We start from the raw sequence: 24,972 nt of genomic DNA, 5'->3' as shown, positions 1-24,972 counted from the left end.
GGTCCCAGACGGCGATGTAGGAAGACCCTGAACTCACTTCCTCCACAAACACACCAAATCTACACCTACTTACAGAGCAATTCCTCCTCCAGAAGAACTGAAGGCTCACTGAACAGCTTCTACACATCAAACCACAGGCGACAGAGAAAATGGCAAGAGAAACAGAAACATGGTAAGGAAGGGAATCCCATCCCAACACTGTGAACTACAGTGAGGAGGGATAGTACTGAGGAACACTGAGCAGATATGTCTGCTTTGGGCCACACACAAAAAGTCCCAATATAAAAGGGCAACTAGAATATAAAGAAACCAGTCAGAAGCCTGCCAAATCATGGGGGCGGGGGTGGGGAGGCTGCTGCTGGAACTCTCTCTAGTTTGGAAGGAATGAAGAGCATCACTGTTTCTGCTAGAGCAGCCCTCACTACAGCTCGAGGCATCTCACCAAGGTGACACAGCACAAAGCATCATGGAATACTCCAGGCCTGTACCCCTCTGGCTCTAAAGGGCATGCCAGGTCACCCCCAGCACGAAGTAACACAGCACATCCCAGCTATGCCCACTTAGGCTCCCAGCAACTCACCAGGCTGTCTTCTATGTGGAGGAACCCAGAAACCCTAGCCCTTGCATGCCATGGTTCCAGCCACACTGCCAGACAGCACCCTGTGCAGAGCACCCTACCTTGCACCCACTTGAGCACTCCTACCTGGGTGTCCTTTGTGTGGAGAGTCACAGGATTCCCCCCATCTGCAACCACTTGAGCTCCAGGTGTCCTGCCAGGGCACTGTCTGCACAGAGAGCCGGGAACTGCGTCAGCCTGCAAGTGCAGCTCCATACATCCCCCCAGGGGTGCCCCAGCATGAAGTGCACCAACATCCCCAGTCCATCACAGCCGAAACTCCAGCCCACCAAAGTTACCAAGCACATGCAGTTTGCACAGGACACAACAGTCCACAAGACCATTTCTGACTAGTTCATGGAAACATAAGAAGTCAAGCAAAATAAGGAAACAGTGAAATGTCCCAAATCAAAGAACAAGATAAAACCTAAGAAAAAAGAATTAATATATGGAGATAAGCAATCTAGTTGATGGTCATAAAGATGCTCACCAGACTGGAGAGAAAAGTGGATGAACTTCAAGAGATAGAAAATATAAAAAAAGAACCAAAGTTGAAAAATACAGGGAATCAACAATACATTAGAGGAGGCAGAAAAACAGATCAGCTATTGGGAAGACAGGCTAATGGAAAGCACCTAAGCTGAACAACAATAAGAAAGAAGAATAAAGAGAAATGAGGATAGGTTCAAGCACTTCTAGGACAACAAGTGAACAAACATTCACATTATAGAGGTCCCAAAATGAGAAAAGAGAGAAAAAGACTGAAAACTTCCCTAACCCGGGAAAGGAAACAGACATCCAGGTCCAGGAAGCACACAGAATTCCAAACAAGATGAACCTAAGGAGGTTCACACCATGGAACATAAAGAGAGAATTTAAAAACAGCAAGTGACAAGCAACTAGTTACATACTACAAAAGCTCATAAGGCTATCACCTGATTTTTTTTCTGGAGAAACTATGCAGGCCAGAAGGGAGTGACATGATATATTCAAAGTGCTAAAAGGAAAAAAAAACCACTACAACTAAGAATGCTCTACATGGCAAAATTATCATTCAGAATAGAAGGAAAAATAGCTTCCCAGGCAAACAGAAATTAAGGACTTCATCATTAAACATGCCTTAGCAGAAATGTTAAAGGACTTATTCAAATGGAAAAGAAAATGCCATAATTAGAAGAAAATTATGAAAGGAAAAACCTTCATGAATACAACCTAACATAAAGGTGGTAGAGCAATAATTTATAAATGATGGTTAAAAAATAAAAGTAGTAAAATCTATTATCAAAAAATTAGTAAAACAGACTCACAAAATTATATGTAAAATAGGACAACATATACATGAAATGTGGAGGCTAGCAGTAAAAATGAAGATTTTTTAGAATGTGTTAAACTTAACTGACCATCAATTTGATATAGACTGCCATATACTTAGGATGTTATATATGAGCCTCATGGTAATGAAAAAACAAAAACCTATAATAGATACAGATCAAATAAAACCAAGCATAACACTCAAGAAGTCTCCAATCACAAGGGAAGAGAGCAAGAGAAGAAAAAAGGAACAGAGAATAACTACAAAACAACCACAAAACAATTAACAAAATGCCAGGAAGTACATACTTATCAATTACTACTTTAAATGAAAATGGTTGAAATACTCCAAGCACCCAGTGTGACAAAATGGATGAGAAAACAAGACCCATCTATATGACGAATACAACAGTATCAAGAGACAAAGAAGGGCACTAAATACTGATGAGAATATAATAAATGTAAACATCTATGCACTCAACATGAGAGCACCAAAATACATAAAGCAAATATTAACAGACATAAACAGAAAAATTGACCATAATCTGGAAATAGTGGGGGACTTTAACACCCCACTTACATCAATGGATAGATCATCTACGCCGCAAATAAATAAGGAAACAGTGTCTGCAAATGACACATTAGACCAGATGGACTTGACAGATATATACAGAACACTCTATCCAAAAACAGCACAACATAATTTCTTTTCAAGTGCACATGGACCATTCTCCAGGACAGATCATATGTTAAGCCACAAAACAAGTCTCAATAAATTTAAGAAGACTGAAATCCTATCAAGTCTCTTCTCTGAGGCAATTACAAGAAGAAAAAAAAACTGGAAAAAACACAGACACATGGAGATTAAACAATATGCTATTAAACAACCAATGGATCAGTAAGAAATCCAAGAAATTAAAAAAATTCATGGAGGCAAATGAAAATGAAAACACAATGGTCCCAAATCTTTGGGACACAGTGAAAGCACTTTTGAGAGGGAAATTAATAGTGATACAGGCCTACCTAAAGAAACAAGGAAAATCTCAAACAATCTAAACTTACACCTGAATGAACTAGAAAAAAAGGAACAAATGGAACCCAGAATTAATACAAGGAAGGAAATAATAAACATCATAGTGGAAATAGAGTAAAAAGAATACGAGAAAAGATCAGTAAAACAGCTAATTCTTTAAAAAGGTATATATATATATTGGAATATTATTCACCCATCAGAAAGGATGAATACCCACCATTTACATCAACATGGATGGAACTGGAGGGGATTATGCTAGGTGAAATAAGTCAAGCCGAGAAAGACAATTATCATATGGTTTCACTCTTACGTGGAACATAAGCCATAATAGGGGAAGGGAGGGAAATCTGAATGGGGAGAAATCAGAGAGGGAGAAGAACCATGAGAGACTTGAATCCACGAAACAAACCGAGGGTTACATAAGGGAGTGGGTGGAGGGATGGGGTAATAGGGTGATGCACATTAAGGAGGGCATGTGTTGTGATGTGCACTGGGTGTTATATGCAACTAATGAATCATTGAACACTACATCAAAAACTAATGTACTATACAGTGGCTAACTGAACATAAAAATAAATAAAAAGATAAACAAAACCAATAAGCCTTTAGCCAGACTCATCAAGTAAAACAGAGAGCCCAAATAATTAAACTCAGAAGTGAAAGAGGAGAAATAACAACCTACACCATAGAAACACAAAGGATTTTAAGAAACTAGGACAAAAACATTATATGCCAATAAATTGGACAACCTAGACAAATGGATAAATTCCTAGATATATACAATCTCCCAAAAGTGAATCAGAGAGAAATAGAAAAATTTAACAGACTAATTACCATTCAATTTTCTTACTAATGAAAAACAAAACAAAAAAAATAAAAAACTCGAGGACCAGATAGATTCAGAGATGAATTCTACCTAACATGTGAAGAAGGGTTAATACGTATTCTACTCAAACTATTATAAAAAGTAGAGGAATAAGGAAAACTTCCAAATATATTCTACAAGGACAGCATTACCCTGATAGCAAAACCAGATAAAGACACCACAAGTAAGAAAATTACCAGCCAATATCTCTGATGAATATAGATGTAAAAATCCTCAACATAATATTAGCAAGCCTCATTCAACAATATATTAAAAGGATCATTCACCAGGATCAAGTAGGATTTATTTCAGGGATGCAAGGATGGTTCAATATCTGCAATCCAATCAGTCGATACACCACGATAAAGTGAATGCTCATCTTAGTAGATGTAGAAAAAACATTTGATGAAATTCTACATCCTTTAATGATAAAATTCTACAAAGTAGTTTTAGAGGGAACATACTTCAGGCTATATATGAGGCCCACATGGGCCATATATGAAAAACCCACAGCTAACATCATACTAAATGGTGAAAAACTGAGATTTTCCTCTAAGATCAGGAACAAAATGAAGATGTCCACTCTTGCCACTTTTATTCAGTGTAAAGTCCTAATGACACAATCAAACAAGAAAAAGAAATAAAAGTCATCCAGATTGGTAAGGAAGAAGTAAAACTGTCACTATGGCAGATGACATGATACTATATATAGAAAACCCTAAAGACAGGGGCACCCGGGTGGCTCACAGTCCTTAAGCGTCTGCCTTCAGCTCAGGTCATGTTCCCAGGGTCCTGGGATCAAGTCCCACATCTGGCTCCCTGTTCAGCAGGAAGCCTGCTTCTCCCTCTCCCACTCCCCCTGCTTGTGTTCCGTCTCTCGCTGTGTCTCTCTCTGTCAAATAAATAAATTCAAAAATTTTAAAAAAAAGAAAACCCTAAAGACAGCACCAAAAGCTATTAGGACTATTAAATGAATTCAATAAAGTGGCAAGATAAACAGAGAAATCAGTTGCATTTCTATACATTAATAACAAAGTAGCAGAAAGAGAAATTAAGAAAATAATTCCATTTATATTTGCACCAAAAAGAATCAAATACCTGGGAATAAACTCAACCAAGGAGGTGAAGGATCTATACTCTGAAAACTATAAAAAACTGATGAAAGAAATTCAAGACAACATAAAAAAAAAAAAAAAGAAAAGATATACCATGCTTATGGAGTGGAAGAATCAGTATTGTTAAAATGTCCACACTACCCAAAGCAATCTAAAGATCCAATGCAATCCCTATCAAAATACCAGTAGCATTTTTTTCAAAACTACAACAGATTATCCTAAAATTTATATGGAACCACAAAAGACCTTGAATACCCCAAATAATCTTGAAAAAGAACAATACTGGAGGTATCACAATCATAGATTTACAGATCTACTATAAAGCTATAGTATTCAAAACAACACAGATAAATATAACAGGATAGAGACTCCAGAAATATACCCATACATACATGGTTAATTGATCTATGACAAAGAAGGCAAGTATATACAATGGGGTAAAGACAGTTTCTTCAATAAATAGTACTGGGAAGACTGGACCGCTTTCTTACACCATACACAAACACTCACAATTCACTGAAGATCTAAATGTGGGACCCAAATCCATAAAACTTTTAGAAGAAATACAGGTGGTAATCTCTTTGACGTCAACCTAATTATTAACATTTTTCTAGATGTGTTTCCTCAGGCAAAGAAGACAAAATAAAAAATAAAGTAGCAAGACTAAAAAAATAACCTTTTGCACAGTAAAAAAGTCAACCTACTTGATTGGAGAAGGTATTTGCAAATGTTATATCTGATAAGGGGTTAACAACCAAAATAAAGAACTTATACAAGTCAACACCAAACAAAAATATGATTTTAAAAACTGGTCAGAGGACCTGATTGGACATTTTTTCCAAAGAAGACATACAGATGGCCAACAGACACATGAGAAGATGCTCAACATCACTTACCATCAGGCAAATGTAAATCAAAACCACAATGAAATATCACCTTATACCTGTCAGAATGGCTAGTATCAAAAAGACAAAAAATTACAAATGTTGGCAAAGATGTGGAGAAAAAGAGAACCTCATGCACTATTGGTGAGAATATAAATTGGTGTAGATAATGTGGTAACAGTAATTCCACTACTGGGTATTTACCCAAAGAAAATGAAAACACTAATTCCTAAAGATATATGCACCCCCATGTTTACGGCAGCAACGTAAATGTCCATTAATAGATGACTGGATAAAGAGGATGTTGTATATATCCAATAGAATATTTTTCAGCCAAAAAAAAAAAATAATAATAACGAGCTCTTGCCATTTGCAACAACATAGATGGACTTACAGGGTATTATGCTAAGAGAGAGAAGAGAAAGATAAATACCACATGATTTCACTTATATGTGGTATCTAAGGAACAAAATAAGCAAACAAAAAAGCAGAAGTGGGCCCATGAATACAGAGAACAAACTGGTAGCAGCCAGAGGTAAGGAGTTGGGGATGGAGGAAATGGGTGAAGGAGAGCGGTAGATACAGGCTTCCAGCTATGGAATGAGTAAGTCAACAGGGATAAAAAATACAGCATAGACAATATTGTCAGTGGTATTTTAATAGTGTTATATGGTGATGGATGGTAGCTACCCTTGTGGTGAGCATAACATAGACTTGTTGAGTCACTATGTTGTACACCTGAAACTAATTTAGCGTTGTGTGTCAACTACAATTTAAAAAAAAAAGAATGGGATGAAGCAGTAAATGAATTTTGACTATGTTCAAAGTATTAAGAGATTTATAAACAACACGTTTGATCCAAACAATAATCATTAGAAATAGGTACCAATCTTAAAGATGAGAAAACTGGGTTCAAAGAAATTAAATTGCTAAATTTCATACAGACATTAAGCTTTAGACCCTGGATTCCAACCTCGGCACTCTGATCATGAAACTCGTGCACTCAACCACTACCTTATCGTATCTATTATAGGTCCCCTAATGTGATGAGCTATCCATATGGCAGTAGTCACATGGTGACTTGGTTTTAAGAGGAGACTTTCACTGTGAATGAAAAATAGGTATTTTCAAAAGCCGAGAAGTACATCAACTGTAAAATGAGAAAAACGAAAATTGTTTGAAGGTTAAGGAAACTATTTCCTATCACTGTAGTTAAAGAGTCTTTGCACATGTTCAGTTTGCAACTAGCAAGGAAATCAATTTTGCTTAGGCAAATCATTTGATAATTCATGCCATTTCAAAATTTGCTAACACGATCCTTAATATAATCAATTATTTTGGTTTCACAGATCAGTAACATAATGACAAGAGACAAGTGTTTATTAAGTGTGCACTATTTCAAAACTGGGATGAGTGAATAAAGACGGGTATAAACTTCACATTTATTGGAGAAAAAGGGGGAAAACATCAAACATAGAAAACTAAAATCTAATTAACTATTTCTCTTTTTTTCCAGAAATAAAACAAGCAATAACCTGCTCTAGGTGAAGAAGGAATGGTCCTTGGCCATTACTGCATGCAATAAAGATGACTCACACACAAAAGGTCTAAAAAAATGAAGACTTATCATATAGAAGTTATGACTATGATTCTTAAAACTTTATTCCTTATGTCTACAAAATTTTGAGAAAATACCCAATCATTCCAACTCTTGTATAAGAAACTCAATTTATATGATATGAAATGTAAAGTGGCTTAAGTAATTACATGTAAGTAATATTCACAGGAACACACTTTGTAATGGTTAAAATTAGGAAAAAAATGAGTGTTGATCAATAGAGGAACAGATGAATAAATACTAGAATATGGTGTGGTCATACAATGGAAGGTTGTATAATAATTAAAATGATGAACAAGTCTCATCATAGTATTGATCTTAAACATACAAAGTTTTGTTTAAATAAAAACCAATGTTAGAGAAATTTTCATATAGTGAGATATCACTTATGCAAATTAAAATATATAAAATTCTATTGTGTATGGATATTTTTGAGAAAGTTAATGCATAGAACAGTAAACTTCAAACACACCAAATTCATTAGGGTGTTTGTCACAATGAAAGGGAGTAAAAATTCCCAAGGAAAAGTTGTATTTTTTTTTTAAGATTTTATTTATTTATTTGACAGAGAGAGACAGAGAGAGAGAGGGAACACAAGCAGGGGGAGTGGGAGAGGGAGAAGCAGGCTTCCCGCTGAGCAGGGAGCCTGATGCGGGGCTCGATCCCAGGACCCTGGGATCATGACCTGAGCCGAAGGCAGACGCTTAACGACTGAGCCACCAGGTGCCCCGGAAAAGTTGTATTTTATTAAGTAATACCTGAGGCAAATACAGTAAAGTATTAAACCAGTGCTGAGATCCTGGGTATTATTCCTGTTAATTTTTAGTGCTCCAAAATATTTATAAAAGTTCATTGATTTAAAAAAATAGTATTTCAGGCAAAATGTATTTAAAATGAACAATTCAGAAAATTATTTCAGTTTATCATAATATGCAAATAATCCACACAATGTTTATCATAATCCTATAGTCTTATTAAAAATAAAGTCAATATAAACCTCTCTGAAGATTTTAAGATAACCAGACAATATTGGACGTTCTACAGGATTTAATTCAGGAAAGAAAACTGGAAATTTCAAGCTCTCATGAGCTAAACTTTCAATTTTAATTTACAAATTCCCATTTGCTCTAAAAAAGTGCAAATTGCCTCCTTATAGAGAATGTCCCTGAGAATTCAATCCTGGTGTTTAACTTTCAGCATCCTTGGAAAAGGGAAGTACTTTCTATACTTGCGGGTTTACAAGTCACCTTGTGCAGTGACTGAACTGTGCGAATTAGCATAGACTAAACCAACAGAAGGTACTTAGTCACACCAAGATCATTGCCAGGACCCAAGGTGCATTGTTTTTAATGGTATCCCAGATTTAAATGGATGTCAAAGGTCAGTGAGTCCAACTGCTCTTCCAAAGCATGGGATGACAAGTAGAAATAGCAAAAGGACTCTGCAGTATCATTAAGCTGTGCCCTCAATCAATGGAGTGCTGCCCCTCTGCACCCCCTAATCTGGTCTCCTTTCTATAACCTTGGTGATTTTTAAGGCACAAATCTGGTCAAGTCACTCCTCAGCTTAAAAGTCTTCAGTATCGGGCACCTGGGTGGCTCCGTCAGTTAAGCCTCTGTCTTCAGCTCAGTCTCCATCCCAGCACAGGCTCCTTGCTCAGGAGGGAGCCTGAGTCTTCCTCTACCTCCTCCCTTGCTTGTGTGCTCTCTCTCTCTCAAATAAATAAAAGCTTTAAAAAAAAAAAGTCTTCAGTATCTTTTCTTGCTCTTAGTATTAGGCTGAAAGCTCTAAACATGACCTACCAGCTTCATCTTAGCTCACTCCTCCTGCTCTAACACTCTAATTGGGGTTACTTCACCTCAGCACCAGTCTATTGTAATTAATTGTTTTACTCAGGTACATTTATCATCTAGTCTCTGGTCTCATCCATGAGGGGATAGATCCTATTGATGCTGTTCATCATCGTTATATTAGTGCCTATCTGCTTGGAATATAAGAGGTTCTCAGCAAGTGTTTGTTAAAAGAAGGGAAGGGGGGTGGGGAACACAGGGAAAGAGGAAGAAAAGGTGGGGTTTTTTTGTAAAATGAAGTAAATGTAAAAATATTTTTATAAAGCATTAGTAGGAATGACATGATTTGGGGCCAATCAGAAAAAATATCTTTTAGAATCTATCCACATGGCAGCTCAATGTGTTTGTCCATGGCTCCATTTGATTTTTTTGTGGGTGGGATTGGGGGGGGCAGACACTAACACAACAAAATGTTTTGGTGCCTACAGTGACTGAAATGATTCAGGCTGAAGACCTTACTGATCACCTCACTGAGGATCATCATAAACTCAATGTGAAAAAGAGTATGAAAGAGGTAGGACCCAAGGGCACGGGTCCTGTGTGGCTTGTGGGGGTTTCCTTTCTGTTCATGTGTAAACAAAACCATTTACAGCTATCATGTCTCAGCTCAGGGCACGAACTCCTCAAACAGTTAATGCATTCTTTACATGTCATTTTTTAAAATAGAAAAATTTTAACATGGAAACTGTCAGATCATCTGTATTATGCCCAGAATTGTGTTAGAAAAAGTGGAATAAGTTTAAAAGAGGCAAAACCCTCATATAAATACCCTTTAAATAACAGGTAGTTCTTAAGCAACTTTCTCTTGAATTTATATTTGAAATTTCAATTCCTTTTCTCATCACCTCAGAAATCTGGATATTTATTTCATCTAAAAGAGTAACTTTCTCTATAGAGTATCAAAATTTTCAAAGTATCACCATTTGATTATTATCAACTTTTGTTATCTATATATACAAATTTTTTGCTTCAGGTTTTTTTTTTAAGATATAATTTAAAAAATCAAGGGAAATTCAGGGAAGATTGACGAGTAGGAGGATCCTAAGCTCCCCTGACAGCAACTAACTCTGAAAATGACCTGAAGACTGGCAGAGCAAACCCTAAACAATTAATTCTTGAGAAGAGGCTACACTGAATAAGGGAGGAGGCATGGAGGTGTAGTTGGGAACCTAACTCCCAGCAAGACTAACTATAAGTGGAAAGAACTTCACAAGCATGGAGAGCAGTAGGAAACTGAGACCCCACCCTTCAAGAGCTAGTATAATAACTCACCCTGAGAAACAACACAGAAACAGCAGTTTGAAAAGAGCCTGGGGTATATGTGAAGGAGACTTATTTATTAATCTCAGAATATGGTCTGGACAGGCAGGGATCTTCAAGAGATTTCTCCAAGGAGAAAAGTGCTGGTGGGCATCATTTTTCTTCCCTCCCCTAGGTAGCTGGACACTTACAGGAGCCAGCACTAACACTTTCTATCTACATTGCTAGAACTGCGTACCCAGCCCCCACTTTCCTATGTGACCACCACAATTCAACCCACCGAACTTAGCAAGACACCCTTCCAAAGCAGCTCCTGCCCTGCCACACCTTGTAAATAGCTCCAGCAAGGGTAAGCACCACTCCCACCGCCCTGGGGAAGAGGTAAGATAACCCCACACACCAGAGTGCCCTCAATTCCAGCATCATGGCCTCTTAGCTGTCTGCAGAGGCAGGAAGCCCTGCCGTTCACTGTGCCAACAGCTGTGGCAGAGATGCTCACGCCCCGCTGAGAACCACTCGGACTAACAGGGAGCAAATCCTGCCCTCTGGTACTACCTGCAGTTCTGGCAGAAAGCCTAATTGCAGACAGTCAGCTGGACTTCCAAACTGGCCCACTAATGACCCACAGCAGCCTCAAGTCTCTCAACAGTGGGGAAACTAAACACTGCTCAGTGCAGCAACGCTAGGTAAAGCAGGTCATAGCAGCAGGCTGGGCTGGAGGCAATCACGGCTCAGCCACAATGGAAAGGGACATGTGGCCCACAAAAGGGACACCCCTGGAGCACCTACTTTTGGTGACCAAGGGGATATCCCGATAGGACACCACAGGACCTTTTCTACAAAAGACCACTACTTTAAAGACCAGGAGACATAACTGACTTCCCTAATACATAGAAACAAACACAAAGAGTCAGACAAAATGAGGAGATAAAAGAGTATGTCCCAAATGAAATAAAAAGACACAATCACAGTAAAATAACTACATGAAACAGAGATAAGCAATATGCCTAATAAAGAATTCAAAGCAATGGTCATAAAGATATTCACTGGATTTGAGAAAAGAGTGGATGAAATAATGAGAATTTCAACAATAAGACAGAAAATAGAAAAAAATAACCTCTCAAAGATAAGGAATTCAATTAATGAAATAAAAAAATACACTACATAGAATCAACAGCAGATGAGAGGATGCAGAAGAATGGATCAACAATCTGGAAGACAGGGTAATGGGAAGCAACCAAGCTGAACAGCAAACAGAAAAAAAAATTAATAAATGAGAAAAAGTTAAAGGAGCTCAGCAACATCAAGTATAATAACATTAACATTATAGGGATCCCATAAGGAGAAGAGATAAGGAAGGGAAAAGAGGGACGCCTGGGGTGGCTCAGTCAGTAAAGCGTCTGCCTTCGGCTCAAGTCATAATCCCAGGGTCCTGAGATCGAGCCCCGCATTGGGCTCCCTGCTCAGCAGAGAGCCTGCTTCTCCCTCTGCCTGCCGCTCCCCCTGCTTGTACTCTCTCTCCCTCTCTGACAAATAAATAAAATCTTTTAAAAAACGGGGGGAGGGGGGAAGAAAATTTATTAGAAGAATAGCTGAAAAATTCCCAAATCTGGGGAAGGAAACAGACATTCAGGTCCAGGAAACAGAGAACCCCTAACAAGATAAACCCAGTGGGTCCATACCATGACAAATAACAATTAAAACAGCAAAAAGCAATGATAAAGAATCTTACAGCTGCAATACAAAAACAAACAAAACAAACAAAATACAAGGAAAACCCCATAAGGTTATCAGCTGATTTTTCAGCAGAAAATTTGCAGGCCAGAAGAAATTGGCTGGATATATTCCAAGTGCTGAAAGTTAAAAAACAAACGAACAAACAACCAAAAACACAAAACAAAACAAAAATACCAAAAGTACTCTATCCAGCAAGACTACCATCCAGAACAGAAGGAGAGAAAAAGAGTTTCCCAAACAAAAGTTAAAGGAATTCATCACTAAACCAGCCTTATACAAAATGTTAAAGAGAATTCTTTAAGTATAAAGGTAAGGCCATAACTGGAAGAAAATTATGAAAGGAAAAAATTTCACAGGTAAAAGCAAATACATAGTAAAAATAGATCAATCACTTATAAAGTCAGTATTGAGGTTAAAACACAAAAGTGGTAATAAAATCAATTATATCTACAAAAATTAGTCAAAGAATACACAAAATAAAAAGATGTAAAATACAATATCATAACATGAAACATGGAGGAGAAATAAAAATTTAGTGCTTGGAATGTATTTGAACTTAAGGAACTATAACTTAATATAGACTACTATACACATAAGATGTTACATATGAACACACGGTAACCACAAATCAAAAACCTATAATATACACACAAAAAAATAGAAAGAAAGCCAAGCATAACGCTAATCAAAGCCATCAAACCACAAGGGAAAAGAGCAAGAGAAGAAGAAACATAGAAGAACTATAAAAACAACCAGAAAACAATTCACAAGTATATGCTTATCAATCATTTTAAATGTAAATGGTCTAAATGTTCCAATTAAAACACATAGGATGACTGAATGAATTAAAAAAACCAAGACCCATATGTATTCTGCCTACAAGTCTCACTTCAAACCTAAAAACATATGCAGACTAAAAGTGAAGGGATAGAAAAACATATGCCATGCAAATGAAAGTGCACAAAGGGTAGACTTCAAAACAGACTGCAGCAAGAAACAATGAAGGGCATTACATAACGATAAAGGGAACAATCCAGCAAGAGGATATAACAAATGTAAATATCTGTATACACAACATAGGAAAACCAAAATATATAAAGCAAATATTAACAGACAGAAACAGAAATTGACAGTAATACAATAATAGTAGGGGCTTTAACACCCCACTTACATCAATGGATAGATTATCCAGATAGAAAATCAAGGAAAGAGTGGCTTTGAAACACACATTAGACCAGATGAACCTGACATATATACAGAACATTCCATCCCAAAACAGCAGAATAAAAATTCTTTTACATGCACATGGAACACTCTCCAGGATAGATTACATGATAGGCCACAAAATAAGTTCCAGTAAATTTAAGAAGATTGAGATCATATCAAGTATGTTTTCCAACCATAACAGTATGATACTAGAAATCAATTATAAGAAAAATCTGGAAAAAAACCACACAAACATGGGCGCCTGGGTGGCTCAGTTGGTTAAGCGACTGCCTTCGGCTCAGGTCATGATCCTGGAGTCCCTGGATCGAGTCCCGCATCGGGCTCCCTGCTCAGCAAGGAGCCTGCTTCTCCCTCTGACCCTCCCCCCTCTCATGTGCTCTCTCTCTCTCATTCTCTCTGTCTCAAATAAATAAATAAAAAATCTTTAAAAAAAAAAACCACACAAACATGCAGAGGCTAAATAATGTGCTACTCAACAATCAGTGGGTCAACCATGAAATCAAAGAAAAAAATCAATAAATACATAGGGACAAATGAAAACACAACAGTCCAAACTCTTGGGATGCAACAAAAGCAGTAATAGGGAATTTTATAGCAATACAGGCCTACCTCAAAAGACAAGAAAATTCTCAAATAAAGAACCTAACCTTACACTTGAGGAGCTACAAAGAAAAAAAAAAAGAACAAACAAACCCAAGGTTAGTAGAAGGAAAGAAATAAAGATTTGTGTAGAAATGAACAAAATAGAGACTAAAAGAACAATGTAAAAATCAATGAAACCAAGAGTTGGTTTTCTAAAAAGATAAACAAAATTGAAAAAATTTAAGCCAGATTCATCAAGGAAAAAAGAGAGAGGATTCAAATAAAATCAGAAATGAAGGAGAAGAAATAGCAGCTGCCACCACAGAAATACAAAGTATTATAAGAACATATTATGAAAAATTATATGTTAACATACTGGATGACTTAGTCAAATGGATAAATTCCAGAAACATACAATCTTCCAAAACCGAATCAGGAAGAAATAGAAGATTTGAACTGAGCAATTACTAGTAATGAAATTGAATCAATAATCAACAAACCCCCAACAAACAAAAGTTCAGGACCACATGGCTTCACAGGTAAATTTAAATATTTAAAGAAGAGTTAATATCTACTCTTCTCAAACTGTTCCAAAAAATAAAAGTGAAGAAAACTTCCTAACTCATTCTACAAGGCCAGCATTACTGTGATACCAGACATTTTTCCAAACAGACTTAAAGATGACCAACAGACACATGGAAAGATGCTCAATGTCACTCATCATCAGGGAAATGTCAAAAAACAATCCCCCCAAACAAAACAAAACAAAAAACCCAAACACTTTACACCAGTCAGAATGGCTAATATCAAAAGGCTGAGAAACAACAAGTGTTGGCAAGGATGTGGAGAAAAGGGAACCCTGGCAACTGTTGGTAGGAATGCAAACTGGTGCAGCCCACTGTGGAAGATAACGTGGAGTTTCCTCAAAATATTAAAAACAGAAATACCATATGATCCAGTAATTCCACCACTGGGTGTTTATCCAAAGAAAAAGAAAAGACTAATTTGAAAAGATAGATGCACCCCTATGTTTATGGCAGCATTATTTACAATTGCCAAGATCTGGAAGCAGCCCAAGTGTCCATCAATAGATGAATGGATAAATAAGGGGTGTGTGTATATATATATGTGTGTGTGTGTGTGTGTGTGTGTGTGTGTGTGTGTGTGTGTGTGTGTGTTATTCAAACATAAAAAAAGAATGTGCTTTTGCCATTTGCAACAACATTAATGGACCTAAATACAGAGGCCACTTTTAGGCAAATAGGTTTTAGCAATGGGATGAGAAAAGGACCACATGGACCACTTGGATGACTACAGATATGCCCATCAGGAACCCACCCCACCTCAAAACATCCTTAGGCCCTAGCTGACCAATGGGCTACTTACAACCAGGCACAGTTACCAAAAAAGGGAGAATTCCATATGTTGCCATACCTCCTCACCTTCCGCCTCATGGTAGACATGCAGCCCTCACCCATTGCCTCATGGTAGACAACCACTCCTCTACTGTCCTGCTCACCACTCCCTTGTGGGGTATTCAATAAACTTCTATCTCCTTTGTTCTGCCTTGGGTGAATCCGTTCACCTCCCTTGCCAGCAGCTTCCAGCTGACCATTGCCCCACATTTGGAGGCCCCCATTTGATTCAGAGACACTCCAGCTGGGCACCACACTAGAGCATATGACACCAAATGAAATAAGTCAGAGAACAACAAATACCATAGGATTTCATTTATATGTGGAATCTAAAAACCAAAACAAAGAAGGAAAGAGACAAAAAAAAAAACCTGATGCTTAAGTACAAAGAACACTTGCTGGGTGCCATCAGGGATGTGGGTGAGAGGATGGGTAAAATAGATAAAGAGGATAAAGAAGTACAGAATTCCAATATAAAATAAATAAGTCACAAAGATGAAAACTACAGCATAGGGAATATAGTCAATAATATTATAAAAACATTTTATGGTGACTTATGATTGACTACACTTATTGTATGAACACTGAGTAATGTATGGAATTGTCAAAGTAATATGTTATACACTTGAAATTAATATAACATTGTATGTTAATTATACTTCAATAAAAAATAAAAAATATCGGGCGCCTGGGTGGCTCAGTTGGTTGGGCGACTGCCTTCGGCTCAGGTCATGATCCTGGAGTCCCAGGATCGAGTCCCGCATTGGGCTCCCTGCTCGGCAGGGAGTCTGCTTCTCCCTCTGACCCTCCTCCCTCTCATGCTCTCTGTCTCTCATTCTCTCTCTCAAATAAATAAATAAAATCTTTAAAAAAAAAAATAATAAAAAATATCAATGGTCACTATTTCCACTCTACAGTTTTACAGTATGATTTTTTAGTTATCCAAACTATGGCACCAATTAGCTTGCACAACAATGCCCAGCATAAAACCAATGTCTAGCATACAGGAGATAGTCATACCATCTTCCTAATCTAGAGCAGTCGATCCTACCAATGCATTCATTAATTCAACCAATATTTAGAGAGTGCTTATTATGTGTTAAGCATGTTTTATAAGTTCTGGGAATATAATGATGAGCTAAAACAGGCATGGTCCCTGCCTGTAGGAAGCGTAGTAACTAGCGGGTGAGAGGACCTCCACCGGGTAGAAAATACAGATGTGTTTGGCTGTCAACTGTGTGTGTAGAGTTGTCAAATATGATCTTTAAGATAAATAGAGTTTGAAGTTTTACTCTGTGCCCAATATATATTTAACTTTAGAGATTCATTATTTACCTTAATTATTCCAAAGAATAAAAGCAGATAAAATGTCTTTTCTATCTCATTCTTTGACTTTTATAAACACTGAGGAACATTTTGACAATGTGAGGACTCTGGGTATGAAGCCAATCTTCAACACTTGTTCTCCTGTATTTAAACAGGTGTACCTCAGAAGGACGGCAACTGTGGGAAATGACAAACCTATGTTTACCTCAGTCAAGTCAGGCTCTTCGTGCACTCTCTCAGGGTGCACATAAACGTTTATGTCACAATTGCTATCTTTCAGACTGGGTGGATCTACTCCTATTACCTTAGAGAATCACAGGATAAAAAAAAATATACAGGGTCTCACAAATGACAGGATATTATTAGCTCAAGGCAAGGCCAAAGACAGGAGGAGGAGAAGAGGTCAGAGAACACTTACTGGTAAGTGGTCGGGCTGACATTGATGCGCCGAGGGTGACTTCCTGATTCGAATTTGCTTGCCAGAGTGACATTATTTCCAAACAGGCAATATCGTGGCATTCTCACCCCAACAACTCCAGCGAGCACGGAACCCGAGTGAATGCCTATCCTCATCTAAAAAAGAAAAAATGAAAAGGATATATTTATACTTTCTTTTGGTATGCAGTTATTTTAGTGAAAGGTAATTTTGTAAGCCACTGAACTTGGATCTCCTCAAAGACAGGAACTGGGTCTTGGTCATTTTTGTGAGCCTGATATCTGGATCATTACAAAGACAATGAACATGAATACTGTGGAATAAATGAATAAATTAACTATAGGAAAAATTATGTTTAATTTGCTACATAAATCCAGCTATATTACAAGTCAAATCACATTTCTTTTGGACAGAACATGTTCTAATATATAAAAAATGTATTATTCTCCCTCCAGTTATTCTTATATATGACCCTATTTTCCTTTCACAAAATTAAGCACTATTATAAATTAAATATATTTCTGTTTATTTTGTTTAAATGTTGGATTGTCTTATGAGAGAAGGATCCATGTCTATTTCCTTACTGCTGAATATTCAGTACTTAGTATTGTACCTAGAGCAAAGCAGGCCCTCAACAGTAAATGATAATTGTTGATAAATTGTCAAAATTCTTCAATATTATATTAAAATGGAGTTATAGAGAATTTAACCCTTGAGTCAGTCAAGAAGTGCCTATTGAAAACCCTGGAAAATAAGCGCTGTATATTTTACTCTGTGAATCTGATAAATATTAGTCTGGCCCATGCTTTGAAGGAGCCCTCAATGTGTAGCTGATATACACTTAAATGTGATTACAGCAATGCAGTTGCTTCTACACAGTCTACACCAAAATAACTGAAGCTAATGTTGACCCAGTGGGGAATGATATCCTTAGTCCTAGGGGAATGTGGGCGAGAAGGAAGAGATCTGACCCCTAGATGCCTACTACGTAAGTAAAGTATCACTCTTCACTACCATATCTGCTTTTGCCCCTGCGGGTGTGAAGACAAGAAGTCATTCTGTGACTAACCTTTGTCATGGACTGGAGAGTTCGGTACTTATCAACTATTAACAAGACAGGCTGAAACCAATGTGATCCAGCTGCAACTCTTAATAAACCTCTTCATCTACTTTTTAAAAAATGATCCTAACATTTATTTGGAAATTCAACATGCTAGGAAGAATCAAGGTACATTTCAGAAAGAAGAAAGAATAATTTCCCTATTAGTATAAATATATCTAATTAGTGCATGGATATCATAATACTGGTGTATAGACAGAGAAACAGATTAAGAGAAGAGATAGGACAGGAAGACTTCCATACATATATGATTGATATACGATAGAGTTGGCATTTCAGATTGGTGAGAAAAAGATGGTATTTTCATTAGGATGCTCTGAATCAACTCTATCTTTATGTTGAAAAAAAAATTCCAAGTAGATTAAAGATCTTAATGTAGAAGGCACAAATTTACAGCTTTAAAAATAATTGTTTTAAATAAGGTAAAGGTCAATGTACAGTATCAATAATACTCTAAAATACAGAAACCCTAAAAAGTACACTTTTATTAGTCTCTCAGTAATAGTTTCCAGGTGAGTGGTCCAGATTGTCAGGAAGCTCTGTTCAGTCAGGGACCAGTTCCTTATCATCATGTTCCTCCTCATGCTTGTCACATATTCCTTGTTGGGAAACTTGAAGCTGAATCAGGAGCACCCTCATGTTCTAACTCATGATGGGGCAAGATAGACCCTTTCTGTCCAGGGGAAAAGTCATGATCGCCTTTTCAGGTGATCTTCATTCCTTTGGGAAAAACCAGATTTACGTCTGCTATCATTTTCCTTCTAAAAGAATTTCTTAAAGAATTTTTGCACTATAGGTCCACTGATGATGAATTCTTTCAGCTTTTGTATGTTTGAAAAAGTCTTTACTTTGCCTTCCTATCTGTCAGATATTTTCACTGGGTTTAGAATTCTAGGTTAATAGTTTTTTTCCCTATCCTTTCCGTACTTTAGTGATGTTGCTCCATTGTCTCCTCCTTTGCATTGTTTCCTATGAAAACATTGCTGCCATGCTTATCCTAATTCCTTTATATGTAATAGATCTTTTTTCTTCTGGCTGCTTTAAGTTTTTCTATTTCTTGCTAGTTTTGCAAAATTTATTTATGATTTATCTTGATGTTGTTTTCTTCATGTTTCTTATGTATGGGGTTTGTTGGGTGTCTTGGATCTGTTGGTTTATAGTTTTCATCAAATTTGGAAAAATTTCACCTATTACTTCTTCAAATATTTTTTCTATCCACCTTTCTGTTTCTCTCTCAGAGACTCCAAATACATGTCTATTGGGATACTTGAAGTATTTCCATGGTTGACTAATTTATTCATTTAAAATATTTTTCTGTTTATTTTGGATAACTTCCATTGTAATGCCTTCAAACTTACTAATCTTTTCTTTTGAAATGTCTAATCTTTTGTTAACCTCATCCAGGGCATATTTCATCTCAGACATTGGGATTTTCATCTCTAGAAGTTCAGTTTGGAAATTCTTTTTCTTTTTCAGGTATCAAATTACCTTTTGAACATATGGAATACAGTTAAAATAACTGTTTTAATATTTTGATAATTCTAACATCTGTTGGTCTATTCAGTTTTGATTGGTCTTTCTCATCATCATGGGTCATATTTTTCAGCTTTACAGTATGCTAGTAATTTTTGGTTGGATGTTAGGTATCATAAATTTGACTTTGTTGAGTGCTGGATATTTTTTATATTACTTTAAGATTCTATTTGAGAGACAGAGAGAGAGAGAGCATAAGCAGGGGGAGGGACAGAGGAAAGGGAGAAGCAGACTGCCTGCTGAGCAGGGAGCCCAATGCAAGGCTTGATCCCAGGACCCTGAGATCATGACCTGAGCCAAAGGCAGACGCTTAACCCACTGAGCCACCTATGTGCCCCTATTTTTTATATTTTTATAAGTATTCTTGAGTTCTATTTAGGGATGCAATCAAGTTACTTGGAAATAATTTGTTTTTTTCAAGTCTTGCTTTTTAAGATTTGTTGGGCAAGACCTGAGCAGTATTTCATGTAGGGCTAGTTTTCCCCCACTACTGAGGCAAGAATACCCTGTACCCAGTGCCCATGATTTAGGAGGTTCTCCAGTCTTCCTGATGGGAACAGGCATCTTTTTGTCCAGGTACTGTGTGAGTGCCAGGAACTTTTTCCTCTAGTCCTTACAGGTGTTTTTCCCTGTTGGGTTCAGGTAGTCTTCTCACACACAAACAATAACCCATGCAGAACACATAGGAGGCCCCTTGCAAGATCTCTGGTGGTGTCTGTGCAACTTTCTCCTTGCTCGTACTCTGTCTGTGACCTCTAACTTCTTCCATCTCTCCAGACTCTCAGCTCCATCTCTTCCACTCCAGGAGTTTGTTGAATGCCTCCTGGTTTGCTTCTCCTTGCACCATAGCCTGGATGTTCTCAAAGCAATATACCAGGGAAATCATATGTCTCATCTTATTTGTTTCCTATCACTCAGGGATCACTGTTTTCTACTGCCTAGTAGCCAGTGTCATAAACATTGTTCTACTGTATTTTTTCTCCAGATTTTTAATTAAGGTAGGAATATAAATCCAGTGTCTGTTATTCTATATTAAGTGGAAGCAGAAATGAGATAATACTTTTTTTTTTTGAGAAACCTAACTTTCTGAAAAATGTAGGCCTGTTTAGATGAGTGACTGTCTATTTGGGTTTAAAAAGGTAAAAAATAAATGCTGAATAATAATAGTCTTTTTAATCAAGATAATTATAAACCACCTTTCTCTAAAGTTAGCAAAGCATTTTGCAATAATATTATATTTCTTTAGGATTTTTTTGCTTTTATAAGGCCTATTTATATTAAACTCCCTTGTGTAACACAGGCTTGCCTGAAAAACACCCAGACCTCAGATACAAAGATTATCAGTTTGGGCCTATGATCACTGTACTGATCCCTTTAAGCAGGCGGCAAAAAGAAGTGAATATCACATTGACACACCTCACGGCCTCTTTATTCTGTGCTTTTTGTTTGAGAAAAAGACTCTACACCCCACACCAACTATATAGAAGGTTTATATGGTTCTACCAATGCCTCCTTTCAAAAGACCTGAGGGTTTTTTTAAACCAAATTATCAAAAGGAGAATTATTTTTTTTTTTTTAAAGATTTTTTATTGATATATTTGAGAGAGAGAGAGAGACAGTGAGAGAGGGAACACAAGCAGGGGGAGTGGGAGAGGGAGAAGCAGGCTTCCCGCTGAGCAGGGAGCCCAATGCGGGGCTCGACCCCAGGACCCTGGGATCATGACCTGAGCCGAAGGCAGACGCTTAACCGACTGAGCCACCCAGGCGCCCCAAAAGGAGAATTATTATAACCTGAAAAATGTTGGCAATAAAAACCCTGATATCCTTGGGGAGGGGGGTGGTTGGTGGATGGAGAAATGGTCATTTAAAAAAAATTATCTTTTAGAAGGCCACTTAAAACATGCACAAAAATATCAACAACCACACAAATAGCACAAATTTGTTGTCATTGTCTCTACCATATAATAAAACGGAACTCAGAGAATTATTTAATCTTGGAAGTAAGGAGATATCATTGGGAACTTACAAACTGAATCATCAGACTGTTCTATTTTGCATTTCCTTTGACAACTTATTGAGATTTCCGAGGAATTATTGCCTCGGAAATAAATGATTGCCTCCCTCAGAGTATGTCAAGAACATCTAGAAGTTACACAAAATAGTTGCATTTAACGCTCAAGGAGGAATTTAGATTCACTTTGAAAGGATTTAACATTATTTAAATAATTTAACCAGTGAGTCACATTGGCATCTCTCTGCCCAGTATGTCTTAACTAAAGAGGGGTACTGTGCACTAAACTGGTGGTTGTTAACGGGGGACATTTGCGCCCTTCAGTCAACATCTGGCAATGTCTTGAGACATTTTTTATTTTCACAACTGGGATGGGGAGCTGCTACTGGCATCTATTCAATCGAGCTAGAGATGCCCAGGACAGCTTCCCCACAACAAAGATTTTTCCAGTCCAACGTATAAGTAGTGTGGAGTCTGAGAAACCCTGCACTAAACAGACTTCTGGCAACTGATAGATACTTAGTAGACCAACACACATGCAAAATAATCAGATCAAAGCTTTGATGTGTAACACCAGACTTCATTTTTTAGAGAACATTTATGGAAAAAAATAGTATTTGTCCTAGGGATTTACTGAAAAACACAGTAACTTTTGGATCTATGCTGAGGTTAGGATATCTGTTACCCCATCTCCTATACCTATATGTGTGAAATACTACACAACTCTGGGAAACATCAAAGTCCCCAATTATCAAAAGATGCAGTTATTCTCATAATACTGTAGCGATCATTCATTAGCTGAGGCACATAAACAACTGCATTTTTAGATAACATTTCTCCCACGACTCCTAAAAATAGAAGGCTTATGCAGTTCAACCTCAGTTAGCCAAAACTCTCCCTGGTTTAGTCAAGAAGGAATCTTCGGGTTGGAAGGGCAGCACGGATTCATTAGTCAGGCTCATTTCACAAATAAACTGAAGTCCAGAGGAACACAATGAAAAAGAGCAATTAGTCCATAATCGGCACTTAAAAAATGTCAGTTCCCTTCCCATACCTCATGGTACCCATTGCACTGCTTATGGTGTCGAGGACGATACTACAGACCCATTTATAATTCAGTAAATAGATTTACTAATTCCCCAATGGCCAAATCAAACTGAAACCATGATTAACATGAGTTATGAGCCAGCAAGTTATTAAACAAATACCAGTTTGTGCTGAAATAGTCCTATTTGAGCAAGACAGAATTTCCACATTAAAACAGAAGGTCCATAGTAGAAAAAACAAGAAAGACTTCCAGTAGAAAAAGCCAGTTAGTGTTTTACTCATGTTTGCATTTAAGTATTATTCTTAGCTTCATGTAGTTAAGATTTTAAGCTGTTAAAAATAGTTAATTAACCGTTTTAATAGTCAGGACACTAAAATCACGATTCACATGGTTAGGAAACAGGGTTAGGAAATAAGTACTTCATCCTTCTATCAGTATTAACATGCATAAGTTTTATCATAAAATATTCCTTTCACTAATAAAAATAAATGAAATTTATCTTCATATTTTATCTTGTTATTAATAACCACTATCTCCCTGACAAGAAAATATCAATTAATGTTTTAAATTCTAATTTTAAGAGCTCAAGATTCTTAGGCAGAATACAATAAACCCATATAACCTATGTAGATTTTTACAATTTCTCCTTGTTTCCCCCATGTGCAAGAAAACAGGGAGAAATAATCTCTGTAGATATGTGGCATTTTTCCTTCTATCAGGGGACTCAGCCTCCAACTGGTGGTGTCAAAATGTCACATTCTCAAGTAATATGCTTGAACAAATAGCACTTTGGGCAAAATGTCTTACTGTGTTTACTTTAAACATTACAGAAGTACCATTCATAGATAATTTCAATTTACAGAAATATTTGACCAAAAAAAAAAATGGTTCTCATCACTGGTATGGTAACCTATAGTTTCAGACACAAGAAATATAGTTACTTCTATAAAATAAAATGGTGAAATTTCAAATAATTGGTACTTTAGAGTTAGGGGAGAAAGTGAATTTGTAATCTTGTTTATGTGTTTTTGATGGGGAAAGATAGGACCTTACAAAAGATGATTAGGAGGGCATGCCTGGAATCCTCCAACAGATACCACTGAACATGTTACTGGAGACTGTGAAGGGCATACAGCAATATAGCTCATCACCACCACCTTCTTATGGGGCACTAATCATTAAGTATGTGGTTATTTAAATTATTTAAATACATGCCTAATAAAAAAATTTAAACTTGACTGAACTTTTGGAGAGTTATTATTAAGGCCTCTAAGTTGAATCTGAAAGTTACCTTTGTGCAGGAAAAAATGCTTTAAGAATTGTTTCTCAAAGGGAGACACTGATTTAAAGCAATTGACATATTTAAGTTAAAAGTGCATATATTTAGGAATAACCAACATATAATGAGCAGTTGAGAAACATACCATTTTGTGCCAGAAATATGGACAGTTGATACATCCCTTAACATAGTGCTACAACTTAAAACATAAGGAACTGCTCATTATAATAACAATAGCAGAATTAAAGAGAATATTTTAGAAATTTGAGAAAGTGATTGATACTATTTTCTACCAGCATTTGATTTTCATTCTGACATGCAGAAAAGAATTCAAAACTTTTTTTAAGAAACATCCAATCTTGGCTATCTAACCAAGGATGCTAAGGAAACACTCTACTAATCATAACATTAATCAAATCATTGTATCACATACATCTTTGCTATTTAATCACACAGATTGAAATTTATTTCTAATATCATAAAGGCATTCCTTGTTAATGGCTTCATTTTTAACTAACAAAGTCTGTTAATTGCTTAAACTTCAAAGCTCTTAGAAGCTTCTATTTCAAGACTACCACTAAAAAATATTGCTACTAATTCTGTTAACTGATGTAAATCATTTTCTGTCAGAAAGCAGATTTTAACAGATAATCTGGAGCAAATTTCTAGTCTAAAAGAAACTTTACAATATTGTGGATTCAAAAAA

At 36.8% G+C, this 24,972-nt stretch overlaps 1 protein-coding gene across 1 annotated transcript in view; it reads right to left on the bottom strand.

Moving 5' to 3' along the window:
* The window catches only part of GUCY1A2 (guanylate cyclase 1 soluble subunit alpha 2), a 324,587-nt gene that overhangs the window by 36,540 nt on the left and 263,075 nt on the right, over positions 1-24,972 (bottom strand). The window contains exon 7 of the mRNA XM_036065829.2: positions 17,258-17,412. Coding sequence (XP_035921722.2) covers positions 17,258-17,412 — 155 coding nt within the window. The remainder of the gene's footprint in view (positions 1-17,257; positions 17,413-24,972) is intronic.

Source organism: Halichoerus grypus, chromosome 11 (assembly GCF_964656455.1).
Source record: "Halichoerus grypus chromosome 11, mHalGry1.hap1.1, whole genome shotgun sequence".
NCBI classification, from domain to species: domain Eukaryota; kingdom Metazoa; phylum Chordata; class Mammalia; order Carnivora; family Phocidae; genus Halichoerus; species Halichoerus grypus.
This window is presented reverse-complemented; position numbering and strand designations above follow the sequence as displayed.